General features: G+C 51.2%; 2 protein-coding genes across 4 annotated transcripts in view; both read right to left on the minus strand.

Moving 5' to 3' along the window:
• CHADL (chondroadherin like) overlaps window positions 1-7,163 on the minus strand; it is a 10,002-nt gene extending 2,839 nt beyond the window's left edge. The window contains exons 1-5 of one of the 2 annotated variants that reach the window (XM_081310506.1): window positions 7,021-7,163; window positions 5,417-5,594; window positions 3,272-4,966; window positions 2,631-2,797; window positions 1,760-1,958 (exon numbers count right to left, since the gene is read on the minus strand). In XM_081310506.1, coding sequence (XP_081166632.1) covers window positions 1,760-1,958; window positions 2,631-2,797; window positions 3,272-4,966; window positions 5,417-5,594; window positions 7,021-7,028 — 2,247 coding nt within the window. In that variant the 5' untranslated portion in view covers window positions 7,029-7,163. Of the gene's footprint in view, window positions 1-1,424; window positions 1,959-2,630; window positions 2,798-3,271; window positions 4,967-5,416; window positions 5,595-7,020 lie in introns of those variants that run through there. The other variant, XM_081310505.1, reaches the window with a different exon arrangement.
• Window positions 7,164-13,315: 6,152 nt separating this feature from the next.
• RANGAP1 (Ran GTPase activating protein 1) overlaps window positions 13,316-19,236 on the minus strand; it is a 29,386-nt gene continuing 23,465 nt past the window's right edge. For both annotated transcript variants that reach the window (XM_081310511.1, XM_081310512.1), the window contains 4 exons: window positions 17,927-18,029; window positions 16,205-16,293; window positions 15,855-15,976; window positions 13,316-15,628 (listed from right to left, as the gene is read on the minus strand). In XM_081310511.1, the coding sequence (XP_081166637.1) occupies window positions 15,559-15,628; window positions 15,855-15,976; window positions 16,205-16,293; window positions 17,927-18,029 (384 nt within the window). In that variant the 3' untranslated portion in view covers window positions 13,316-15,558. The remainder of the gene's footprint in view (window positions 15,629-15,854; window positions 15,977-16,204; window positions 16,294-17,926; window positions 18,030-19,236) is intronic.

Here is a 19,236-nt window from a genome sequence, read left to right on the forward strand (position 1 = left end):
CCTCCTCACTCCCTCCTGCCCCTGCCTGCGGCCCCCTGTGGCCACCGCTAGAGATCAGACCAAGCACTGTAGGGGACTGCCCTGCAGTTCTCAGCCTTTCCAGGATCAGCCTGGAAAGACCACCCTGTTCAAAGTCAGGGCAGCAAGGAAATAACCTCTTATTAGAGCCTCCTATGCCAGGCACAAGACCAAGGGCAGAATCAGCCTACTCGCCTTCTCGGTCACCCTGTGAGGCACAATGACGTCACTCTGAGGTGAGGTTTTGTGAATTGGTTGCTTAAATCTACAATGCTAAGTGGCAGCAGCGGGGACAGCCCAGTGTGGCCCACCAGTTGCCCCCAGTACTCTGGCACTCATCCATCAACGTGTCAAAGCACTTTTGTGTGCCAGACACCAAAATGTTGGGGCCTCAAGGGAGAAAGACGGGCAGCCTCCTGCCCTCAGCAGGGGGCACCTCACCTCCAGCTTGAACACTGCCAGGGTTGAGCCCTTAGCTTTCAATTCCTTTGTATCCTGGGGAGAAACTGCTATTTGTTAAAATAACCCAGAACTCCAGCGCTGGCACTAGGAATTGGTACTGGGGACTTAACCCAGGTGGTGCTTCACTACTGAGCCACATCCCTAGCCCTTTTTTAATTTTTGATGCTGGGTCTTGCTAGATTGCTGAGGCTGGCCTTGAACTTAACTATCGTCTTGCCTCAGCCTCCTGAGCCACTGGGATTACAGGGGTGCACCACCTTGCCCAGCTAGCCCTAGGAATATTTCCATGTCAGAATGGATCAGAAGGTCTGAAGTCCTGATTCCTGCTGAAGCCATCAGACGCATTCGGCTGAGGCCCTGCCCTGGAGTTGGACTCCTCAGATCTTGCATTCGGGAGCCCAGCTCAGCGCCTCCCATGCCTCTGCTGGGGCTGACTCTGGGAGAAGCACCCATGCTGTTGCATAGCACAGTGCCTGGAAGAAGGTTGGTGCCACATGAGTGTCAGCTAAGATTGACATTGCTAAGTCACTAAACTAGCTCTGGGTCTGGCTTCTAAGGCAGATCTTTCTCAGCCACCACTGGGGGTCCTTCCTCACTCCCAGCCCCTGGAAAGCTGTTATGGGTTCACTGTGTTTCCTCTAAAAAGATACATTGGAGCCTTTAACCTCTAGTCACTCAGAATCCGAACTTATTTGGAAATAGGGTCTTAACAGAGGTAATGGAATTAAAATGGGGTCCTTTTAGGGTGGCCCTGCTCCAATGTGGCTGGTACTCCTAAAGGGGGACTTGCAGAGACAGACACAGAGAGGCTGATGAGAAGAGGCAGGGGGCTGGGGATGTGGCTCAAGCGGTAGCGCGCTCGCCTGGCATGCATGCGGCCCGGGTTCGATCCTCAGCACCACATACCAACAAAGATGTTGTGTCTGCCGAAAACTAAAAAAAAAAATAAATATTAAAAAAAAAAAAAGAAGAGGCAGGACATAGGGTGAAGATGGAAGCTGGTGGGATCATGCCACTGTCAGCCACAGAATGTCCCAGGCCACCAGCAACTAGAAGAAGCAAGAAAGGATCCTTCCAATCCTTCCACTCAGGGCTTCAGGGACAGTGTGGTCCTGCCAACACCTTGATTTCCAACTTCTAGCCTCCAGAACAGACACATTTCTGTTATTCTAAGCCACCCAGTTCCTGGTACTTTGTTGTGGCAGCCCCCAGGGAGCTAACACAACCATATCTAATGGCCCTGAGGCCCTGGGACTTGGCCCACCAGCCCCAGGCCAACCTTGTCTACTTCTTGCTGTCTCCTCTTGATGGGGGTCCTCCTGTCCCCAGGCATGAAGGTCGGTGTCCGCCTGGCCTTCCTGGCAGCCCAGCCTGGGCAGGCTCTGAAGACAGCAGCTGCCGCCTTCACCCGCTGGCCCCGGGCACTGGGAGGGGTGGCACAGGTGGCCCCCACCCGCAGGTTCAGCCCAGCTAGCCACCTGAGGAGAGATGAGAGGTCGGGGAGCCCACTGTGCTGATGTGCAGTCAGGAGCTTCCTGAGGAGAGTGAGGGAATTGGGCAGTGAGCCTGGGGGCAGCAGCTCCTCTGAGAGTCCCGGCTCAGAGCTTCACCCATCAGTGACCTCGAAGTCACTTCAAGCCTCAGACCCCTTCTCTATGAAAGCGGAATGAGAACAGTAAATTACAAAGGGCTCTGCTAACTAATTTAACTGAATTCTTACAGAGGTCATGTTGAAGTACATAAAATACTCATCCCTTTTCACGGGTGGACACAGGTCATGTGACTTGAGTTTGTTGGTAAAATCTTAAAGCCAAGGTCTGCCTGCCTCCAGGGTCTTGTTACTTCCTTGTGTAATTACGTAAAATTAAATAAGAAAGATAATACACACATTTAGTAGGTCCTAGTCCTCTAGGCAGGGCAAATATCATTTCCACTTTATAGATGAAGGAAATGAGGTTCAGAGAAGTCCACCAAGCCCTCTCCAGGGAGGATACCTAATCCCAGAAGAGCACATGCTTTCTTGCTCTGGCCGGGCCCATTCTGGCCCCTGCCAGCTGATCAGCCTTACTGACATGCTGCCCAGAGACACTTGGGGGCTTGACTGAGAGCAGCTGGTGGGTCCCTGGCTGGGCTCCAGGTGGGGTGCCTACCTGTGCAGCGGAAGAAGCTGGCAGTCACAGTGAAAGGGATTGCCGCTGAGGTCGATAAGCTCCAGCTGCCTGAGATTGGGCAGGGCGGGCAGAGCCCGAAGCTGGTTCTTCTGCAGGTGCAGGCTCTGGAGCCCCAGCTCCAGGCCTGAGAAGGCTTCAGGAGAAATCTGTAAGAAGGTGCCAGGCCCTGGTGTGAGCTCCTGCCAGGCCTGTCCTGCCCCTGAGCTGGGGGAAGCTCCACCCTCCCTAGCAAAGGAGAGGTTGTAGAGCCCAAGGAGGCGCAGGTTGGGAGGTCAGTGCTGGTCAAAACCCAGGTCACCCTGTTGCCCAAATTCATGGTTCTTTCTACAGCTTGAACCCCAACTCCCATAAGGGAAAGCCTCATGGACTCTCAACCTAGATAAACCCAAATTCCTCCCTCCCCTCCTCCATGCCCTGGCAGTGCCCTCCCTGGGCAGGCCTCTAGCTTGTGGCACTGAATTCCACCTGGCTTATAACCCACACCTGGGTGAATTGTCTGTTTATCTCAGGTCCCCATGCTGAGCCTAAAACCTGGCACTGAAGGGGGCAAATGTCTGATGGGTGAATGTGTGCCACATATAGCCCGGTGCTGCCTCCCTGGTCACACACCAGGTGCCCACCTGCTCCAGGTCACTGCTGTTCAGGAAGAGGTGCTGCAGTGACCTGCCCACAGGACGGAAGTTCCCATCTTGCAGGGCCCTGAGTGGATTCCCAGAGAGCTGCAGCTCCAGGAGGGCAGGCAGCCCCTCCAAGGCCCCAGTGGGCACCTCCCGCAGCTGGTTCCTGTCAAGGTAAAGCTTCTCCAGCTCCCGTGCTGTGCCCAGCGCCCCAGGGGACACTTGGGTGATGCGGTTTCCACTCAGATAGAGCCAGCGCAGGGCCCGCACCCCAGCCAGATCCCCAGGTGCCAGGTGGTCCACAGCGTTGTCCTGCAGGTGCAGGGAGAAGAGGCTGGGCAGGGCGCGCAGGGCGGCCCCGGGCACCTGCAGGAAGCGGTTGCGTTCCAGGTACAGGTAGCCAAGGTGGGGGGCCCCTTCCAGGGCGGCTGCGCTGAGCCCGGAGAGCTGGTTGTCAGAGAGGTAGAGGTACAGCAGGCGGCCCAGCCCCGCCAAGGCGCCGGCTTCCAGCTCTGCGATGCCGCAGTGCTGCAGGTGCAGCGACACCAGGTGGCCCAGGCCAGGGAAGGCCGCTCGAGGCACCGACGGGAAGTGGTTCCGCCTTAGGTCCAGGAGCTGAGTGCCGTTGGGAAAGCCGCGGGGCACTGCCTGCAGGCCGCGGCCCTCACAGCTGCTGTGGCGGGACTCGGCGGCGCACACGCAGGCGCGCGGGCAAGGCGTGGCCGCCCCGTCCTCTTCCTGCGGGGCGCGCGGAGGGGCTCGGGGCGCAGAGCCCGCCCGCTCCTCTTCCTCTTCCTCGGCCGCATCTCCAGGGCAGCGCAGGTCTGAGGGCCGCAGGGCGTCCAGGGCCTCGCCTCGCAGCCGCCGCGGCCCTCTGCACGCGCCGTCCGAGCGCACGCGCGCCCGTGCCAGCCACTCGAGCAGGGGCCGTGCCTGGCAGCCGCACCACAGCGGGTTGCCCTGCAGCCGCAGTCTGCGCAGCTGGCCCGGGCCCTGCAGCGCGGGCAGCGTGTCCAGCTGGTTCCCTCGGAGGTCCAGGGTGTGCAGGCGCGGGCAGTGGGCGAAGGCCCGGGGGCCCAGGGCCTGCAGCGCGCCGTGGTCCAGCGTCAGCTCCCGCAGGCCGGGCAGCGCCAGCCCGTCCTCCTCGCCCGTGTAGGTGAGCGGGTTGTGGCCCAGCTCCAGCCTGGCCAGGCCGTGGGCCTGGGACAAGGCGGCCCCGGGCAGGGCCTGGAGCTCATTGTGGTTCAGGCTGAGCCGGCGCAGGGCGGGCAGGCCGGCCAGGGCCTCGGGGGCCAGCACGCTAAGCGCGTTGTGAGACAGCTGCAGCCAGCGGGCACGCAGCAGCCCCTGGAAGGCCATGGCGGGCAGGTAGACCAGGGCGTTGTGGGCCAGGTTCAGCGTGGCCAGTGCGCCCAGGGCCCCGAAGGTCCCAGGCCGCAGCTCCTCCAGCATGTTCCGCTCCAGCTCCAGCCGCCTCAGCGAGCCCAGCCCGTCCAGCGCCTCCTGGGGCAGCGAGCTCAGGCGGTTGGAGCCCAGGTTGAGGAGGAGCAGGCGGCCTAGGCCTCGGAAGGCGCCCTCGGCCACCAGCTCCACCTGACAGTGCCGCAGGTCCAGATGGGTGAGGTAAGGCAGGGCTTGGAAGGCAGCTGGAGGGATCACCTTCAGCATGTTGCCCTGGAGGTCCAGCCTCTGGGTCAGCTGGGGGTGAGGGAAGCAAAGCTGAGCTGCACAGGGGCAGGGCTGGGGACACTCCTCTCCCCTTACCTTCCCCTCATTTCTCTTCATCCTGCTTCCTGACCCCTCCTCCAAGAAGCCTTTCTCCCCAGCCACTGATAATCCCACTGTGACACTTTCACAGTGTCTTGACACTCACTCATAACCATAAGGCAGAGACTACATCCCACCTTGCTACCCCCACAGGGTCTGTCACATGGTTGGCAATGAATTTGATGCTTATCTATGAGCCACCGACTTAATCTAGTCACACAGTAAGGATTTAAAATAGATTAACTCCCTGGTATTGGTTGCTAGTCTTCCCATTTTACAGAAGTCTGAGGTGCCGAGAAAAATACCTTGCCAAGCTCTCCCAACCCAGGCTCCTTCCACTGCCCCACTAACCACCCTGTGCCCATTTCCTGCCCTGCTGACCTCAGGAATGGTATTTGGAACTTCAGTAAGGTTCTGGTGCCGGCAGGCAACATGCAGCCTGGAATTGTCACAGATGCAGGTCTGTGGGCAGCCTTGGGCAGCTGTTTGCCATGCTGGACCCAGTGGCAGCAGCAGAAGCAGCGGCAGCAACAAGGGGACATGGGTGGAGCTCTGGGGCCTGGGAGAAGCAGGGGAGAGTGGCTGTCCACAGGGGTGGAGTCCTCAACACTGTCCATCTCGGAGCCCCAGCCACTGAGCAGCTTCTGCCCCAGAACCCCTCAGAGCCTTTCTCCTTTAGGCCTCTTCCTCACCCCATGCATTGCAGATTCTGTATGGGCTTTGTTTTACATGGGAGGAAACCAAGGCTCAGAAAGTCAACCCAGTGGGTCCTTTTGATTCTCTGTCCACAGGCTCAGTGACAACAGACCAAACATAAGGAGGAGTCTGGGAGTCACAGTATGCCCCCAGGCTGTGGTGAGCAGCCCATTCTTAGACATGGTGCCAGCTCCCCAGGAACAAGTGGCATAATGATGCCCATCTTGAGAAGACAGTTTGGCAGTCCAAGGGGACCCAGGCCTCGCTCAAGTGTCAGCAGGACTGGAGGACCAGGCGTTGTAGGGCCTGAGACTGATCCTGGGGTAGCCCTTGTGTGGCAGGTCAGAGCCACACAAGCAGGCAGCTCAGGAGTCTTCTCTGTTTATTTCCCTCTGTCCTCCCTTCACCTTGGTACCCCCCAGCTGACCAGGATTGGATCAGGGGGAGGGAGACGAGGGTGTGAGTTGTGGATTGTGCTCTGGGCAAGATGTACCTGCTCATCTGCCCACCCATTCATCCATCCATACATCCTTCTGTCCACCCATGCATCTGTCGACCCGCCGTCAGACCCCTTCCCAGCTCTGAGTGCTGCCACCGTGGCTCTTCTGGCTTCTCCTCTTCTCCACTCACCACCCAGCAACCAAAGGGAATTTTCCAGAATGCTGTTGAGGCCCTGACACCCACAGCTGAAAACACCCCAGATCTTCCTACTGTCTTTAGTGGAGGTCCTGACTCCTGATCTGCAGCTGAAATCCGCCCTCCTCCTTGTGGTCCCCCACCACGCCATACCGGGAATGGCTTTGCCCAGAGCCCCCTCTTTGCTTCCCGCATCGCCTGACTTGCCCAGCTCTTCTTTCTGTTCTCGTTTGTTTCACGATGGCCTCTCCTGATGCCTAGGCTGCTGCCCTTCAGGCCTCCCCAGTCTCTGCTCACTGCCACTGTGTTTTAGTCCCCTTTGAGTCCCAGGGTCCACCCCGTCTTGGAGCTGCTGGTCTTCTCCAGAGCTTGTGGCAAAGGCTATGGCTCAGGGAGGGGCCTTCGGCAGAGGGTGGAGGGCTCAGGACTGCTCCCAGTGGAGGGACCAAGCCCCAGGAGCACCAGAGCAGCCGCGTTCCCTCCACTGTTCCCCAGGACCCACCTCTGGGAGACCCTTGTTGAATCTCAGGCCCAGGAACATCCCAGAGCCCCTGCCTGCCAGACTCTCAGAGACCCAGAGAAGAGTGGGGACTTTCCTGCAACCACTCAGCCGATCTAAGGCTGCCTTGTACCCTGGGGGCCCCAAAACTCACCCCTCCATGCCGCCTCAAGCTGCCAGCCCAGACCGGAGGCTCAGCACAAGGGGAAGGCCAGCAACAGTCCTGTCCCTGGCTGGATGTTGGCAGGAACCCCCCTCCTTAGCCTGCAGGCCTGGCGGCAGTGACAGGGCTGAATGGGAGGCATTGTGGGCAATCCAGCCCAGCTGGGGCTTCCCCAGGCTGTGGGCAGGGGTGGGAGCAGTGGCTAGAGTTACAGGGCCTGTTGCCCAGAGCAAGCCCAGGTCTGGGTCCTTGGGCTGCCTGAGAGGGGCGGGCTATGAGGAGCCAGCCTATGGGGTCAGCAGCTCTAGGCTGCTTCTGGGCTCTGTGGGACCCCACTGAACCTCAGTTTCCTGACCTCTGAAAAACACCTAATACTATTAACTAGTTTATAGGGTTGCCATAGCGGCTAACTGAGGTAGGCCCCCTGGTGCATAGTTGGTGCTCAAGAGTGATTAACCCCTTCCTTTCTGTTTGTGCTTATATTGATATTGTATATACAATATTCTGCAAATTTATTTTTTCACTTAACATCAGACTATTGGGAGTTGTTCAAGTTGATGAGACATGCCCACTCATCTTGACTGCTGTATAGTATTCCATTGTATAAAAGTCTCAAATTCACTTATCCATTCATCTTAGACATTTTTATTCCTGCCAACATTTTTGCTGTTACAAAAAATGTGACAAAGTATATCCAAATACATATATTTGCAGGTACATGTACATTTTAAAAATGAAATAATACATCTAGGTATAGCAAATATTTATGTATTCTATGATTTTTCAGACCCATGTTTCTGATGCAATTGTATAATTTATCAGTTTGCTTAGCTTTTTTTTTTTAAACCTGAGACTTGAACATACTGTAACTCAACAAATTCATCATCAGTGAGACTGTAGTGTGTGCTGCTTTTTTTTTTTTTTTCCTCTGTCTCTTTTCTGTTTTTGGTACTGGGGATTAAACCCAGGGGTGCTTACCACTGAGCTACATTTATCCCCAGTTCTTTTAACTTTTTTTATTTTGAGACAAGTTCTGCCTAAATTACCCAGGCTGTCCCTGAATTTAAGATTATCCAGCCTCAGCCCTAGGTCACTGGGATTACAGGTGTGTGGCAACATGCTTGGCTAGTGTGTATTCTTTTACATCTAAATATTTTTACTCAATTATTTTGTTTTTGGTACTGGGGATTTGGGGATTGAATCTAAGAGCACTCTACCACTACCATTGAGTTACATCCCCAATCCCCAACCCATTTTATTTTGCCCAGGCTGGCCTTAAACTGACAATCCTCCTGCCTCAGCCTTTTGAGTCACTGGGATTACAACTGTGAGCCACCAAGCCTGGCTCATAGTATCTTTGTGACATTCATTCATATCTCTAGCCATAGTTTTATTTTCCTGTTTTCATTTTCTATATAGCATGCCAGCATTCCGTCTCATAAATACACCATAACAGTGCCTGGGGCTGGGACTCAGTGGTAGGACGCTTGCCTAGCATGTGTGAGGCAGTGGGTTTGATCCCCAGCACCAAGTAACAAATACTAAATAGCGGTGTTGTGTCCACTTAAAAAAAAAAAAACGATAAAAAATATATATACTGGGACAGAAGAGAACACTCTGCCCCGATGCAGGCAGTAAAGTGGTGTACTCTACTATGAAGGCTGCTGTAGGAAAATGCAGCTGAACTGGAGGTTGGTCTGTCTTTTATCATCATCACAAACTAGCAAATCTCACAGTGTCTGCTCTGGAAGACTTCTCCGTTTCTGATTTCTTCCTATCTCACTAGACAAGTCATTTCCATTCCACTGTCAACGGGCATCATTCAGGCTAACCATTTTGAAAAGTGCTGCTCAGCATGTTTGTGGTCTTTTAGTGAAAGTACGTGGCCATTTCTGTTGAGATATGCCTAGAAGTGGATACGATATGTATATTTTCAGCTTCAATGGATATTATCAGTTTCTCAATGTTGTACTAATTTACACATTCTCCAGCAGTGTATGAGAGCTCCCCCATGTCCTCACCAACACTTGGTATTGTCTGGCAAACGTGAGCCATTCTTGTGAGAGGATGGCATCTCATTGTGGTTTAAATGTGCATTTCTCTGAAGACTAATGAAATCAAACATGTTTTCTGTGCAAAGTGTCTTTTTAAAACTCATTTTTCTATTGAATTGCCTTTATTTGTAGAAACTATAGTCTGCATGTGAATTTTGTATTTTTAAATAATTTTTTAGTTGTAGATGAACATAATATCTTTATTTTTATTTGGTGCTGAGGATCAAACCCCAGGGCCTCATACACGCAAGGCAAGTACTCTATCACTAAGCTACAACCCCAGCCCTACGTATGAATTTTATATATAAAATTATATATTTTCCCTCTGACTTGCCTTTACTCCTTTAATGATGTCTTTTGATAAATACAAACCTATTCTCATTGCTGCACAGAATCCACAGTGTGAATATACTACAATAATGGCAAACAAGAGGTTAAATACAGCTGGCATGGGCTGGGGATGTGGCTCAAGCGCGCTCGCCTGGCATGCGTGCGGCCTGGGTTCGATCCTCAGCACCACATACAAACAAAGATGTTGTGTCTGCCGAGAACTAAAAAAGAAATTTAAAAAAAATTTTTCAAAGGATTTGTAAAAAAAAAAAAAAAATACAGCTGGCATGATGGTGCACACCTATAATCCCAGTGCTGAGGCAGGAGGATCATGAATTCAAAGCCAGCCTCAGCAAAAATGAGGCCCTAAGCAACCAGTGAGACCCTGTCTCTAAATAAAAAACAAAACAGGGCTAGGGATGTGGCTCAGTGGATGAGTGCCCCTGAGTTCAATCCCTGGTACCAAAAAAAAAAAAAAAAAAAAAAAGGTTAAATACAGTAAATTTGTTCATCCCAAGGCCTTAAACATATGAGCCTACACTGTCTCCTAATAGTTCAATAATTCTCCTTTGCTTTTTGATTTTAAAAAAATTTTAGATGTTGATGGACATTTATTTTATTCATTTATTTATACATGTGTTGAGGATCAAATCCAGTGCCTCACACATGCTAGAAAAGTGCTCTATCACTGAGCCCCAGCCCTATATTTATTATTTTTAAAAAATTTTGGTAAGGGGCTGGGGATGTGGCTCAAGCGGTAGCGCCCTTGCCTGGCATGTGTGCGCCCCGGTTTGATCCTCAGCACCACATACAAACAAAGATGTGTTCGCCAAAAACTAAAAAATAAAAATATATATCGAAAAATTCTCTAAAAAAAAAAATTGGTAAAAGCTGGGCATGGTGGCACATGCCTGTAATCCCAGCAACTCAGGAGGCTGAGGCAGGAGGACAAGTTTAAGGCCAGTCTTGGCAATTTAGTGAGACCTGAAGCAATTTAGCAAGATCCTGTTTCAAAATAAAAGGGGTTGGGGATGTGGCTAAGTGGTTAAGCTCTTCTGAGTTCAATCCCTGGTACCAAAAAAAAAAAAAAAAAAAAAAAAAATTGCTTTTGTCATTTTACTTTTTTTTTTTTTGAGAGGTTCAAAGTCTTTATTTCTAGGACCAACCAAGGCCAACCAATGCATGGACTGGACAGGCTCTAAATGGTCACCTCCCAAACTACATACTGCAGCTTAGTGTTCAGCCCTGTCTCACTGGTCCTGTCTGAAAGTCACATGGAGGGTACACATGTAGGGCATTTGTTCATAGGGAAACCACAATTTTTGTGCCCCTTGTCACAATAACCCCACATTCCTGTTAGGTGTGTTGTAAACAGAGAAGCATTCTTCAGGCTCCCTGCTCTGAGCACACCTCGCAATTTTTTAAAATTTTTTTAACAGTACTGCATATTGAACCCAGGGTCTGGCACATGCTAGAGAAGTGCTTTATCACCAGGCACAGTGGCACATGCCTGTAATCCCAGTTGCTCGGGAGGCTGAGACAGGAGGATCTAAATAAAATACAAAAATAGGGCTGAGGGTGTAGCTCTTATTGAGCACCCCTGAGTTCAATCCCTGGTACCCTCCCCCCCCCAAAGTGCTTAGTCATTGGGGTACATCCCCAGCCCTTTTTATTTTTTAAGTTGCTGAGGCTGGCCTTCAACTTGGGTCTCAATAACTAAGTTGTTCAGGCCAGCCTTGAGTCTGCAATTCTGCCTCAGCCCTCCAAGTAGCTGGGATTATAGGCTTGTGTCACCACTCCCACCTTCCAACAGCTTTTTGAATGGAGTCTCTAGGATTTTCTGTATATATGGATCATGTCATATGCAGACAATTTTAAATCTTCCTTCTGATTTGGATAGATTTTATTTTTCTTGCTTAAACCTTGCTCTGGCTAGGCTTTCCAACACTATACTGGTGGTGAGAGTGGACTAATCTTTACCCTGTTAGAGGAAAAGCTTCTGGGTTTTTTTTTTTTTCATATTTATGTTAATTTCCTTCTACACTCAGTGTTGTTTTCTCAAGAAAGGGTGCTGAATTTTGTCAAATGCCTCTTTTCTATATCTATTGAGAGACTTTTCTTCAATACCTTTGTTTTATTTTTATGTGCTGCTGAGGATCAAATTCAGGGGCCCGCGTGTGCTAGGTGAGAGCTCTACCCCCTGAGCCACAACCCCAGACCCTTGTTATATCTTGAGACAGATTCTTGCTAAGTTGTGTAGGATTTTACTAAATTGCTGAGGCTGGCCTCAAACTTGACAATTCTCCTGATTTACCCTCCTGAGTTGCTGGGATACAGGCTTGTGCCACCACCCTGGGTTTACTATTTTTTTTCCCCCTTGGGGGCAGGTACTGGGGATTGAATGCAGGGGCACTCAACCACTGAACCACATGTCTGGCCCATTTTTTTTTTTTTTTTAATATTGGGGATTGAACTCAGCGGCACTCAACTACCAAGCCACATTCCCAGCCCTATTTTGTATTTTATTTGCACACAGGGTCTCACAAAGTTGCTTAGCACCTTGCTGTTGCTGAGGCTGGCTTTGAACTCAGGATCCTCCTGCCTCTGGCTCCTGAGCCACTGGGATTACAGGTGTGTGTCACCACACCCAGCTATGTTGTTACTATTTTAAGTTGTAGTTGGACACAACACCTTTATTTTAATATTTATTTTTTAGTTTTCGGCGGACACAACATCTTTGTATGTGGTGCTGAGGATCAAACTCGGGCCGCATGCATGCCAGGTGAGCGTGCTACCGCTTGAGCCACATCCAGCCCCCAACACCTTTATTTTTATGTGGTGCTGAAAAATCGAACCCAGTGCCTCACACAGGCTAGGCCAGCCTCTACCTCTGAGCCCCAGCCCCACTGTTAGTTTTTGAACCATTGGTATCACACTATTTTCTTTTCTCAACATTGCTATTGACTCATCCATACCATGCCGGTGGCTGCGGTTAGTGCATCTTTACTGTTGTACAACACTGCATTGTGTGGCTTTACACTCTTTCTGATGTTGGTCCATGAGTAGTTTCTAGGTTCCTGCTATAGGAAAAATACTACCAAGAGTCCCCTTAACCATGTTTCCTGGAAGGTTTCTTGTCTAAGCTTTAGACTTTGGTGACAGGACTGTGTAGGCCCTGGGTTCCATTCCCAGTAGGTCATTAAAAAAATAATCATTGGGGGCTGGGGTTGTGGCTCAGTGGTAGAGCGCTTGCCTTGCGTATCTCATGAGGCACCGTCTTCAATCCTCAGCACCACATAAAAATAAATAAAGATTTTAAAAATCCACATTAAAAAAACAATTGGAGTAGCTGTTGACTCCTGTGTCTATGGGATGAGTCTCCTGTAAGGAGTACACAGTAGACCCTTCATAAGGATGGTCCCAGGCTGCCCAGGCTTAGGCAGTTAGGATCTTTCAGGCCCAGGATCATGGTCTGGAGGAAATCCCAAAGGAGACCACAGTAAGCAAATTACAGGCCCAGGTTATTCTCTCCACCTAGAACTGGTGATGTGGGGCCAGGGAAGTCAGAATCCTCCGCTTCAGAGAGCAAGCAGCATTCTTCCTGACAAGGCTCTAGGAGTCAGGTACTGATGGTTTGTCCTGAGTGAAATGAGATCTTTGGTTATAGTCTGAGCTAAAGCTTTGTTAAGTACATTGCCCTAGGGAGGTTAGCCCATGCCATCTAGCATAAGAGCCAGGCCAGAGAACCTTGGCCAATTTGAACAGCAAGACTGTTTTCCTCACCCCACTGCCTACTGTCCCTATACTGAGGGCTTGGTCTCCTAACCAAACTGGGAATTTCAAAAGGGAAGTGCCTATGGCTCTAGAGCTCAGAACAGGGGCCAGTCAGAAGTCAAAGCTGAGGGCGGGGTGGGGCGGGGGTAGATATCATAGGGCCCTGGCAGCAACTCTACCATCCTGTTAATGGTTTGGATATGCGGTGTCCTGGAAAGGTCCTATTAATGCAGGTGAAATGATCAGATTATGAGAGGTCTAACCTCATCAGTGGTTTAGTCCACTTAGTAATCCCTTCAAATCATTAATCCACTAAGTATTAAGTAGGCAGGTGGTGCATGGCTGGAGAAGTGGGTCACTGGGGGATGTTAGCCTAAGGGATCATATATACTTTATCCCTGGATCCCCCCTCCTACCTCATAGCCACCAGAGCTGAGCAACTTTCCTCCAACATGCCCTTCATGTTCTGTCTTCCTGTGGCTCAGAGAAAAAGCAACGAGACCTCTGAAACCATAAGCCAAACTAGACTTCTGCTGAGTTGTTCTTGTCAGGAACTTTGTTTACAGCAACAAGCTGTCCAAGAGATAGCCAAAGGAAACGCTGCCTAAGAAGCCTTAAGAGGAACTTTTCTTGGAAGCCCCCTGTAGGGGAACGCAGGCTCCCACGAGGTCCCCTGTGAAGGTAGGAGGTAAGGAAGGTCTGCTGGGAATCCTCAGATGTGTGGCAGTGGAGCGAAGGACCACAAGGGAGATGGCCTTGACATCCTGTGTGGTTGCTAGTTGGGCCCAAATCTCCGAAGTGACCTTGCCAGTCAGGTCCAGTGGCTCCTGACTACAGCCAGCAAGGCCGGGGGCCTATGGACAGTGTGGCCCAGCTGGGTCCAAAAATGAAGGAACAACGAAGAAGCTAAAGAAGGTGAGACCAAAAGTGGAGTAACGGGCAAGGTGTGGGCATACAGGTAAAATAGGCCCCATCTGCTGGGCATTGTGGCACATGCCTGTAGTATTCCCAGTGGTTTGAGAGGCCGAGACAGGGGGATTGCAAATTCAAGGCCAGTCTCAGCAAAAGTGAGGCACTAAGCAGAGCAAGACCCTGTCTCTAAATAAAAAATAGGTCAGGGGACGTGGCTCAGTGGTTGAGTGCCTGTGTTCAATAAATAAAAATTTAAAAACAGGGCTGGGATTGTGGCTTAGCGATAAGAGTGCTCACCTAGCACCAGCGGGACCGGGGTTCGATCCTCAGCACCACATAAAAATAAAGGCATTGTGTTGTGTCCACCTACACCTACAAAAAATAAATTTAAAAACATGACTGGAGATGTGGCTCAGTGGTTAAGTGCCTCTGGGTTAAATCTCCAGTACCACAAAAAAAAAAAAGCCCAACTGGGCACCACTGCCCAGAGGAAGACATCAGACAGTGGAGGATGCACCTGGGCCCTGAGGGAAGAGGTCAGAGAATGTCCCACTTCAGGGGAAAGACTCTTCTTGGTCTCTGCAGCTGGCAGACATGACTTTATTTAAGCTCCCAGGCACAGCCCAGACAAACACAGAGCACAAGGAGGAAGCACAAACAAGGTGGGTACCCGTGGCCACTAAAGGAGGTCAGAGGGCACCTCCTGCTCAGCCCAATCCCATCTCTCCCTTGACCTCAAGATGCAGCTCACGCATCAGGGGGATCTGCCACTCTCTCTCTGGGCTTAAGAACAGGTCTGGGCCTGCCCAGCTCAGTCCCCAATGGGCACCAGAGCCAGCACAGCCTGAGGCAGCTCCTGCTCCTGGACTGACTGGTGCCAGCCCCTGGCTCCTCTTCTGGTCCATGTGGCATGGGGGCCAGGGCCTGCCCTCTGCTGACAAGCACTCGACCCCACTCCTGGTAATCTCTGGCTGAGCAGTCAGCACAGCAGGCATGAATGGGAGGACGGCAGTGCTGCAGATGCAGGCCACGCAGGAAACAGCCCAACTGTGGCAGAGGGTAGCACATGGACAGCGGCTTCCCAGGCTTTGTGCAGCCCAGGAGTGGGCAGGAAGGCTGCAGAGGAGGTGAGACAGCCACCAGAGACTCAGGCCTGAGGCACAGATCAGCAGAGTGCCCTCAGATGGCAGTGAGTTTAATGGCAAAGCAGCCTGCACCCCTTGCCCCAAGGGCCAGTTCCTCATGGTGGACCAGGATCAGTCCAGCAGAGAGATGCAGAAACCCCAGCCAACAGGAAGCACACACACCACACACATTCTCAGGGAACTGACATGACACATGAGACAAAGACCCTCCCTGCCTCTGGTCAAGAGTCCTGTCTGTGGGGGGCATAGGCTGCAGCTCAGTTCATCCAAGTCCCCGGCACAGGCTGAGGGATAAATCGAGGCCAGCTTTGAGTCTAGACCTTGTAGAGCGTCTGCAGTAGATTGTGGCGGGCAAAGGAACAGGATTCTAGGGCACCATTGGGCCTGCAGGGAAGAAAATTCAGTGAATGGGGTGAACATATCAGGATCTGAAGCTCAGCCTCCAGCAGGGGCTCCCCAGCTAGGGAGGCCATTTTGTGCCAGACTCAATTTTTCTAGTTTTCGCAATGACTGCCCCTCTGCCTTTTGCACACTGAGGTGCTGGGCTGGACTCCTAGACCTGGCACCTCCTGAACAGGCTGAAGTAAAATGTCAACAAGGTCACACTCACTTGGTCATGAATGCCAGAAGCAGGGGTGCCAGGGCCTTGGGGAAGTAGTCCTGCTGCACCATGTGGTTCAGCACCATCAAGGGGCCATATAAGTTGCCAATGGCCTTGATCTTATCTTCACTCTGCAAGGCAACACAGAAAGGCAGGTGAGCCCCAAAGTTACTTGGGAGCCCTTGATCCCCACTACCTAGATTCTGCTGACACAGCCATGTGGCTGAGGCCTAGCTGAGATCCCTTCTTAAAGCCCAAGGCTATTTAAGCAGATCCAGACTTCAGTATAGGCTGTGCTGGGAGTGCACCTTCAGCTGCCTGCCTCCTCCCTCCCAGGCCGCCACTCCTTCCAGCCTCACCTTGAGCAGACCCATGTGGACGAGGAGCCTGGTAACAAAGACATTGGAGTTGAAGGAGGAGCAGCTGAAGGCCTTCTTCATGAGGGCATCTACAGGGGCAGGAGTAAAGGCACAGGATGCAGGACAGAGTTAGGCATGGGTCAAAGAACATTCAGAGCCCCTCAAACACAGTTCCCTGTAGTTTGACACCTGTCACCTGGTTGCCATTTCTTTGTAATAAGCTAGATTTTTTTTTGGTTGAGCAGAGGAGAACGGAAACAGCCCTCCCTGCCCTACCAAAAGGTAGACATGAGACAGGTGAGACAAGTGAGGTAAGGCATGCCTTGTAATCTCAGGCAGGAGGATTGCAAATTGGAGGCCAGCCTTAGCAATTAGACCCTATCTCAAAATAAAAAGGGCTGGGGAATAGTTCAGTGGTAAAGGGCCCTTGGGTTTAATTCTTAGTACCCCAAAACCAAAAACCCCACTCCTCACCCCCCAAAAAACAAGAGGTAGATATGGGGAGAGATCACAGGACATGGGTACTAGATACGGTGGGGGCAGAATTTAGCGAGGGAGACCACCACTGGGTGAGGTTTTTGATATTTTGACAAGGCAAGGGGACCTGCAGGAACTGTTTGATTTTTTTATGGGAAAGTGAATTCAGGCCTTTTGTTCCTACAAATGCCCACAGTGGACCCTTGAGGAAGCGTCCTGGAGATTCCCACTGACCCTGCCTCCTCCCCAGCCTTGCTTCTGAGGGAGGATCAGCTCCTGCCTTCCAGCACCAATCAAGGAAAAAAGTGCCACACGTGCTCCTATTCCTTTCTCTCCTTTGCCATGAGCTGAGCTTTTCTGCAGGGCCTTTCTTCTCCTCTCTGCTCAGCCAAATCTGGTCCACATCAAAAAGATGGCAATAAGGTTACAGGTGACAGGTACCAGACTGGAGGGAATTGAGAGAATGGGTTGGAGGCACTTGGGGGAGGTGGATTGCAGATCCCAGGAAGCCTCACGAATGGTGGTGAAAAGCAGGTGTCCTCTCCATAAGTGACCTTCAGAGGGCAGAAACTGCATATAAAGAGGCTCCCAGGTGGGACAAAGGCCCTTCCCTCACAGAACTTATCCACAGGGCCTTGGAGATGTGACTACCTGGCCTAAGTTCTAACTGTGTACAGCCATATGGCTCTGGGAAGGGCAGAAGTTTCCCCAGCTCCAAAATACAGGAAAGCAAGGTGGGCATGGTGGCACACACCTGTAATCCCAGTGACATGAGAGGCTGACACAGGAGAATCATAAGTTGGAGGCCAGCCTGAGCACCTTAGTAACATACTTTCTCACAATAAAAAATAAAAAGCGCTGGAGTTATATCTCAGTGGCAAAGTGCCCCTGGATTTAATTAATCCTTAACCACAAACAAACAAAACCCAAAACAAACAAAACAAAAACAGAACACTGACCCATAGGAGAGCCACCAGCCTGCTCAAGAACCTGATGTAAGATTGGGGTCAAATGGCTTTGTCAGTGCAGGAACATAGGAGTGCCAACAGCTACAAGTCAATGTCACAAAGCCGCTGTCCATGTGCTACCCTCTGCCACAGTTGGGCTGTTTCCTGCGTGGCCTGCATCTGCAGCACTGCCGTCCTCCCATTCATGCCTGCTGTGCTGACTGCTCAGCCAGAGATTACCAAGAGTGGGGCCTAGAGGGTCACAGGTATGCAGAGGAAACCACCCATCCTGAGTTACCTACTGCATCCTGCACTGCTGTCCTCACTGTGGCTTCATCCTTGAACACAGAGGACACCTTCAGGAAGGCAGAGACCACTTTCTCCGGGTCAGATGTATCCGTCTGAGGTCACAAGAAACAAAGAGTTGGTCACATGGGCCCGGGGCTCTGGTGCATGGTGGAGATGCCTGGGTTCTGCTGCTGGTCAGACAAGGCCTTGGCAATATGTGCACAGGCCACGAAATGTATGCAGCTGTGGGGTGACTGAACAGATGAATAAACAAAAATTCTATTAACCCCAGTCAGGCCCGACGGCAAATTCCTAAAAAAACCCCAGCTACTCAGGAGGCTAAGACAGGAGGGCCGCAAGTTTGGGGCGGCCAGTCTTAGAAATTTGGCAAGAAGTTGTCTCAAATACAAAACCCAAAGGGCTGCGGGGTGTAGCTCAGTGGTCAAAAGCTTGCCTAGCACACAAGAGGTACTGGGCTCCATCCCCAGTACCATTAAAAAACAAAAACAAACAAAATCATTACCCTCAGGACCCAGTGGTCAGTCCTCTTGTCATCTAGCCTGAAAAACTCATCCCAAATGCAGAACATGCATGGAAATTTACTTCATTTTCAATGACAATGGGGAAAAGTGAAAAAAAATATAAATGTCCAGAAATTGTGGATTGCTTTTAAGTGTCAGGTCTACACACTGGAAGGGCACGAAAAGAGTTCTGACAGGAAAACGCAGAATGGTGTGAAATGAGAATGTTAGGACACAAAAAGGTTTATATAATTTCATTCATTATGAAAGAAAAAGCCTAGGAGTTTGAGGCCAGTCTAGGGGAGGAAAAAAGTGACAAGTTCAAAAGATCAATAAAATCATGTCCAAGTTGAGTGCCAAGCAGGAAACAGGTGCTTGATAATCATCTCTGAATGAACCAATGAACCAAGTGAGGCTGGAGCAAGGGTCGCCTCCCTGCAACATACACCTGATCTGCCAAGAAGTCCTGGGGCAGGTGGACTGCAGATCCCAGGAAGCTTCATGAATGATATAGTGGAAGCAAGTGTCCTCTGTGTAGCTAAACTCCAGAGAGAGGGGACCTCATATACAGAGGCTTCCTGGGGGGGAGCACTCTTCTAGAAGTAACTGAATAGGCACACATATGCAAGAGTCTTGAGAAAATCCCCTAACTCTATAGTCATTGCTGGAGTATGGCAGGCCACACTTACTGCAGGCCAAAAGTGTGTTCCCACTGGGATGCGGACATCTGCATCCACTGAAGGGTACCAGATACAGCAGAAACACTCACATGCATGTGTTCATACTGAAACAAAACAGT

This window comes from Spermophilus citellus (assembly GCF_964194105.1).
Source record: "Spermophilus citellus genome assembly, chromosome: 10".
NCBI lineage: Eukaryota > Metazoa > Chordata > Mammalia > Rodentia > Sciuridae > Spermophilus > Spermophilus citellus.